Source organism: Amphibalanus amphitrite, unplaced genomic scaffold, assembly GCF_019059575.1.
Source record: "Amphibalanus amphitrite isolate SeventyFive unplaced genomic scaffold, NRLGWU_Aamphi_draft 000219F_arrow, whole genome shotgun sequence".
NCBI lineage: Eukaryota > Metazoa > Arthropoda > Thecostraca > Balanomorpha > Balanidae > Amphibalanus > Amphibalanus amphitrite.
In genome coordinates this window covers 429,821-436,592 of record NW_024881714.1, presented here as the reverse complement: position 1 = coordinate 436,592, position 6,772 = coordinate 429,821, and the positions used below count along the sequence as shown (strand labels likewise).

Genomic DNA, 6,772 nt, shown 5'->3' with positions numbered 1-6,772 from the left:
TGCTGTGTGTGGAGTGGTCGGTTATCATAGGTGACTTATTTGACCGGGCTCGCGACCAAGGTTTCTCGCTGTACTCGTCCTCATGTGCAGTGTGCACTTCATTGTTCGATGTCTGTGTGTTCAGTAGCCAGAACACTGAACATTCGTCAATAAGGTCGTTTATTTACAATGTATACGACGCATTCACTTGTATATACGAATACAATAATATAACGCGGCCCTAACGCCCACATGAGCTCTGACATAGCACAGGGCCTTTTATACATCTGGATATGCACACGTTTACCCAAACTACATTCATCCAATTCCCACCTCGCGCCATATTTCATCATACGGGTCGCCAGTCATATCACTGGGTATATTGAAGCCATCATGTTAATTGCACAATGCACATGAAGGGGAGGGTATACAGAGGGACGGCTGCTCGCTATGGGCGGGCCGCCGGAACAGCGGCTACACTTGCTCCAGAGAGTACTGCTTCCGGCGCCAGAAACCCTTGAAGATGCTGAATTTGAACTTGGAGTCGCCATCTGAAACAAACACAGAACATTCATTAGTGGCGTGAATCGTGATATGGCTGAGCCTGATCACCGAATCAGCAATCGTGTTGCCCTAGGTGACGAGCCCTAAAGCCCCAATAAACATCAACAAGCAATAGTGGTCACTTAGTTTCCGCAGAGCACACGGACCTGCTGCCACTGAAGCGGCACGGCCCGTTCCCGGGAATCGCTGTGGCTGCTGCTAATGCATGGTGGTGAGCGCGGTCGCGCCGGCCGTCTCTGTGCCCTGTGGCCGGGACGGCCCCGGGGGCAGGCCGGGAGGCCGTCGCCACAGCGCAGAAGCACGTACACAGCCGGCGAGGCGGACAAACACGACCCAAACCGGCGAAGGTCGGCGTCGGACGCCGGCGGCCCGCCTATTCCGGGCCTCCAGCGCCGGGCCGGTAGCCAACACCAGCACACCGAGTTCGACAGTCGAGATCGGTGGCAGCTCGGCCCCCCGGCAACAAACTGCGGCAGCCGACAGGACGGAAACCCGCCTCCGCCAGCCGCCGGTCGGCTGGCTTCCGTGACCGCTCGGCCGGCCGCGGCGCGCGCGAGTTTATCTCTCGGCGCGGCGGCAGGCGCGCGCGCCTTATTTGGTAGTGAGGCCGCCGGCTCGACCCTGCCTGTTTTTGGAGCCAGCCGGCCGGCCGGCCGGTCGGCGGCGGGCGCCGGTCAGCACGGGCCGGAGTGGGGCTCCGCCAGCAGGAACCGACCTCCTCGCCGCCCATATCGCTGCAGATAACGCCAGTCTGGGCAAACAGGCGTGTCCGTGTTTGCTGATCGAGTCAGCGGTGTGGCGATTCGACGCGGCCATATTGGGTCGGCTCCGCCCTCCGTCTGACCCCCGACGGTACGCCGGGAGACAGGCATTTGTCTCGCACCGACGATCATCCATCACCGCGTCTCGGGACCGAACCCGCTCCGGATCTGCCCCGACGGCCCTCACTGGCCGGGCGGCACGTGGCCGGTGGTGCCCCGCCCTGCGCGCGGCGCCGGCGCCGCTGCCAGCCGGCCTCTGTCGGCGCCGACACAGGAATAGTCGCCGGCAGTCGGCCGGGGCGCCCGGCTCCGTCTGACCCCGATACACAACCGGGCCGAGCCGCGCCGGTGCGGCCGCTGTCTGGTTTTTGCGCGGCGTTTTTGCGGCGACGCCGGGCGAACTGCGGCCTGGCGACACAGCCACACTGACAGTCGCGGGAGGGGGGAGGGGCGAACTGGGGCGTGGCAAACAACCCACGCTCTGACGGCGTGGCACGGGGTCGCCTGTAGCACGCAAGCAATAACGGTAGCTTCGGTACGGATAGGGCACCAAAACCGAACGGAAGATCGACAATGGTATAGCGCCGAAACATTACCTCCACTAACAACCATCAGCCAGTCAGCGATGTGCCTGGATCAATCCCCACGTCGCCTTTCATTAGCGTCCGACGACCGCCGCTGCGCCGCGACCTTCCATCGCTCTCTCAGTCTGGCGGTCAGCCGTCTGGCACTCGGCGTGACCGATGACCGCCAGCTCGGTCTCTGTAGGACCCGTCTCCGTCCTCCGGCGTGGTTCCGATCGGGACCGTCTGCGCACCGATAGTCGGACGGCTGATACGGCCCGTACGGAGGTGGCGAGCAAACAGCCAGTCGCCGATTGGCGCCGCGGCTGGCACCAGGATTAACGATCCGCACAAAGGCAGCGGCGCCGCCGGAGCGGGCTCTGCTAACGGTTCACGAAGACGTGCAAAGCCGCGCGCCGATAGTGCAGCCGCCGTGAGCGAGCCGTCGGGAAGGCGGCCAACCCGGTATCACGTGACGGCGACCCGGTGAACAAATGCTAAATTGATAGCCGTACTCACTGGCATGCGTTTAGGAAATGGTTGTTCCTTTTTGTGCTGAGCTTGTAAATCACACAGCGAAATATGGGTCGATTACGGTAACGGTCGCAGTGAGCGTTATAAATTTATCTGCTTTATGGTAGAATTAGGCCTGCGATGGTGGCTGACGTCGCGCATGGCTGCCCCTGCGTTGGTTTATTGAATACCAGTACGGCAGTAGAGGTTATGAGCGTAACCGAAACTCAGCAAAAAGGAGCAGCACTAGTTGCTCTGAGCGGAATAACAGTCGCGCAATAATGCGGCCGCGCTCAATGACAGCCATTTGGTTTGATCACTGGCCATTTCAGAAGATGAGTTACCCATGCCTTCGATCCGCCCCAATTCCGAGCCAAGCCCAGAGGCTTGGTCTGCCCTCGTTATCAAGCAGATATAGCCACCAGCCGCCGACCGGCATGATGTTTCAATGGAACCAAGAGGATTTACTTGAAATCTTGGACGATTTTTCTGAGCTCTGACCCGGCCAAGGACGAGACTACCAGATTCCTCGGTCCAAAGCCGCGCTCACAGCCGCCGGGAGCGGTACCGGTTGCATTCTCGTGCTTCTGAGGAGTGTCGTTCTGAGCTCATATGAGCCTCCATTAGCGCCTTGTCCGGGCTACCGCAACGCCACATCATGCGGTGGGGATCGGCCGGAGCCACAGATGACAAAGCCATCGTTTGAAATACCACGGAGCCGGTGCGGAGCCACGGATCCGGTAACGGAGCCAGAATGGAGCCAGAGGTTCACTAACGGAGCCGGTGTGGAGCCATAGTTCCGTCACCGGAGCTGCCGCGGAGCCGGTATGGAATCACAGGTCCATCACCGGAGTCGGTATGGAACGGCATATCCGTCTCCTGAGCCGACATATAGCGATCCAGTTCCGGGAGCAACTCTCGTCTGGGACTCTGGCTGTCCCAAGTGACTGACGAGGAAGGGAGGGAGTGAGGGAGGTATGCCGGACCACAGCCGGACCCGCACTCTGCAGTGTTCGGGCGGACCCGTCCGCCTCCCAGCAGCAACAGCGGCGGCGCGGCGGGCGGGCCGCATACCTTCTCAGCCGCACCAGCGCCGCAGGCAAGGCAGTCGGCGGCCTTGCAGCCATGAAGCGCCGCTCGCGCCCGCTGTGCAGTAATGATACGGTCGGGCCGGCCGGCGCTCCCTGGTCCGCACGGCGCCGCTCGCCACGCGGTGTCTGCGGTGACGGTAGTGTGGTCTGACGGTGCCGGCGACCAGCGGCGCCTGACCGAGCCGCACCTGCGTCCGTCGTCGAGCCGACCGACACGGCGAAACCCGACCTGCGCCCGCGGTAACGGCGGTGGTGGTGGTGTCTGGGAGAGGTAGCAGCGGTCACAGAGCGGGCGGTGACAGCGGCACCGGCGCTGGCAGCGGGCAACGCCCCCGCTCCGGTAAACAGTACTGCGGGGCTGCGCCCTGCACGTCTCGCGAGTCAACCCACCGCCCGGCGGAGGCGGCGGATGCCTGCGCGACCGTGATGCAACCGCGGCCCGATAGCCAACCGCTGCACTCTGTCCAGTATGCTGTGCAGTGTGCACTGGACTCGATCCAACGCTGGTCTACACTTGCCGCAGGAATGGACAGAGTCGACGCTAGGCAGGGCTGTTATTGGGTTCAATGCGAACAAACCGACAGCGAAGTGATGCGCGAATTGGCCGTACTCGGAAAACAATCGAGCTCTGCAGCGGAAATGCCCGACTTTGAAGTCCGCAGTGAGCTGCAATACGGGCAGAGCGAGCCGTTTCGGTGGCTAAATAATTAATCGTTCTATTTGTCGGCAAGGGCACCAAGGCTGATTGATGTTTGCGTCATTCGCAATGAGCCACTCAATGATTAATAGTGCACTGGATTGACTGAATGAACGTCACGTACCGACCGAGCTAGACTGATCCATTCCACGACCAAAAGTCGCTTACCCTGGCGTTTCTTTGTCGCGGATCCCGCTGCCGCTTGCGTCATGAATTCTGAGCGCGACGGCAAACAAAGACAGCTCTCGGAGCTCTGCATGTCGCATTCAGTTCCCGGCGGCCCCTCACTGTCTCTGAGTAGCCACCGCGCTCATATCGGCCGGGCCGCAAGAAACGGCGGCCAGGCCAGAGCAGAAAAACCGAGAGGTCAGCCGGTCCAGCTCGGCTGCGCAAACACACAGTGGCGGCCGGAGGCGACTGAGACGGTCGGGTCCGGGCTGAGAGAAGGGCCAGTCAGAAGCCGCCGACAGGCATACCTAAGCTAAATCCCTTTCTCCTCATACACCGCTACACCGTTCGCCAGCGAAGAATGAGATCAACAGACTCCATTCCCATCGCTGATAAATGTCGCGTTATAACACGACACGACACGATAAATAATAGCCGGACAACCTGTTGCCGTGACCTAGCGATAAAGGCCAAGTCGCCAACTGGCGAATAATGTGCCGGAGAAATCAGATGATTGCCGTTGGATGAGCATGGAAAGTCAATGTCATCAGAAGCGACACGAATCTGGCGAAAATAAATGGAAAACACCAACACACTAGCGACGAAGGAAAACGTTAAAATAAAAGACGAAATGGTAGAAAGGACAAGAGTTTGACACAGGAGCGGTGTTCGAATCCCAGTCCGACACTGCAGTGGACTAGCCTCGGTCCCCGTGAGGCAGTGTAGCCCTCGGAGCGCCGTCTCGGCCGTCGGTCACGCCTGGCTGGCTCTCCGCTTCTGCAATATTCAGGAGGGCTAACAGCTGGGACTCGCTACGACCACATGCCAGCCTTAACTGCCATGGTCCAGCGGTAGCGGGACGTGAAAATATGCCTGCGGATCTGAGCGAGCACCACCACGGACGCCAGTGAGAGGGTTTCCAGGCAGCCGAGTGAGATTGTGCTCTCCGTATAAACGATCTCGAGTTTCAGTATGATATTTGTGTTGGAGTGAGTCGGTACATCTTATTTACACCCGTCCGACATTCACCCGATCTACACATCGCCGCCTGTTGCTAATATTGGCTCGCCTCGGCCCAGTTTTGCTAGTATCGGGCCGCCACAGCTGCTCTCCCTCCTGCCTCTCTCCTCCGCGCCTCTCCTCAGAGACGCCGGAGCCCGGCTCCCACGGGTCTGCGTCGCCCCACCTCGCCGAGAACAAACAACGGCGCCGACGCGACGCGCCGGCTCCCCCACTGCGTCGGCCCGACCGCGCTGGGGGAGCGGCGCCGCAGACTCCCACAGAGACCGCCGTCGCCGCCGACGGACAGAGCGGGCCGGGGCGGCGCCCGCTACTCTGCCACGCCCATTGATGGCGGCGGCGAGCGGCCGGCGCCGACGGCAGCGGCTGATGGCAGGCAGTGTATCGGTCTCCTGGGCACTGCCTAACGGGCGGCAGCGGACCGGGCCGGCGCCGAATGGGGTGGTCTACGTCAGCCTCGTCCCTCCCTATCAACCCCCTTCCCAAGCTGGCTCTTTCCCTCAACCCTACCCTCATTCCCTCAACCCCTCACTCCTGTTAGGTTCCCAACGATCGCTGCCGCTCTACGCGACCAGCCTATAGAGAAGGCGAGACAGCAGACTCGCCCGCTCGCCAGCCGGTTTTTCCACGCCACGGAGAAAGTCGCCTGCTATGCAGTCAGCACCCATGCAGCGCGCGGCGCAGGGACGCTCGCTCCGCGCGGGTCGGCGGCCGCTCCTCTGATTCGCCTCAGACTGATCTACCGACCGGAGCGAGCGAATTTCGCAAGCCTGCCGTGCTCTCGGCTCGGATCCGCGGCTGATGTGTTCGTTCGTGTGTTGCCAACAGGGCGCGCACATCACGCCAAACAAGGCGGGTCGTCGCCGGCCAGCTCCGGGTCAAAGGTCAGCCGCCCGCGGCCGGGTCACGTGGCAGCCCGGAGGCCGGAGAGCCAGGCCCGGCCGGCGCCGCGGACGGGCGGGCGTCGGGCCGCGCCCAGTCGAATTCAGCCGGGCCGCCGCCAGCTGGTGGTATCGATTTTCTCGCCGGTCGGGTACCGAAATGGTCACCATGACTACACAGCGGAGGGGAGGCTGAGGGGGCCGGGGAGGGGCAGCCGGACCAGTCGGCCCGCCGCAGCCCGTCCGCTGTTTGTGGGTCAGGTTTAGAGGCCGCCAGGCGGCGCCAGCGGTCGGCCGGCGGCCCCTCCCTCGACCGTGTGAGACCCCCGGGTCTCTGTGAGTCTGTGGGCCCTCGAGGGCGGGCCCTGGAGGTCCGGACGGGCCGGCGCCGGCCCCACTGCGGGCCAGACCGCAGACGCTGCCGGCCCCCGACCAGCCGGCCCGATAAAGCTGCGGTGACGTGGCGGAAACCGCCTCCCTACCCCCCCCCCCCCCGACCGGCGCGGGGGCCCCAGCGGCTGTCGGTCAGGGCAAC

At 62.5% G+C, this 6,772-nt stretch overlaps 1 protein-coding gene across 1 annotated transcript in view; it reads right to left on the bottom strand.

Annotated features, from left to right (window-relative positions):
• Positions 1-141: 141 nt before the first annotated feature.
• The window catches only part of LOC122385431 (serine/arginine repetitive matrix protein 2-like), a 70,494-nt gene continuing 63,863 nt past the window's right edge, over positions 142-6,772 (bottom strand). Inside the window, exon 5 of the mRNA XM_043373701.1 lies at positions 142-530. Within this exon, the coding sequence (XP_043229636.1) occupies positions 454-530 (77 nt within the window). The 3' untranslated portion in view covers positions 142-453. The remainder of the gene's footprint in view (positions 531-6,772) is intronic.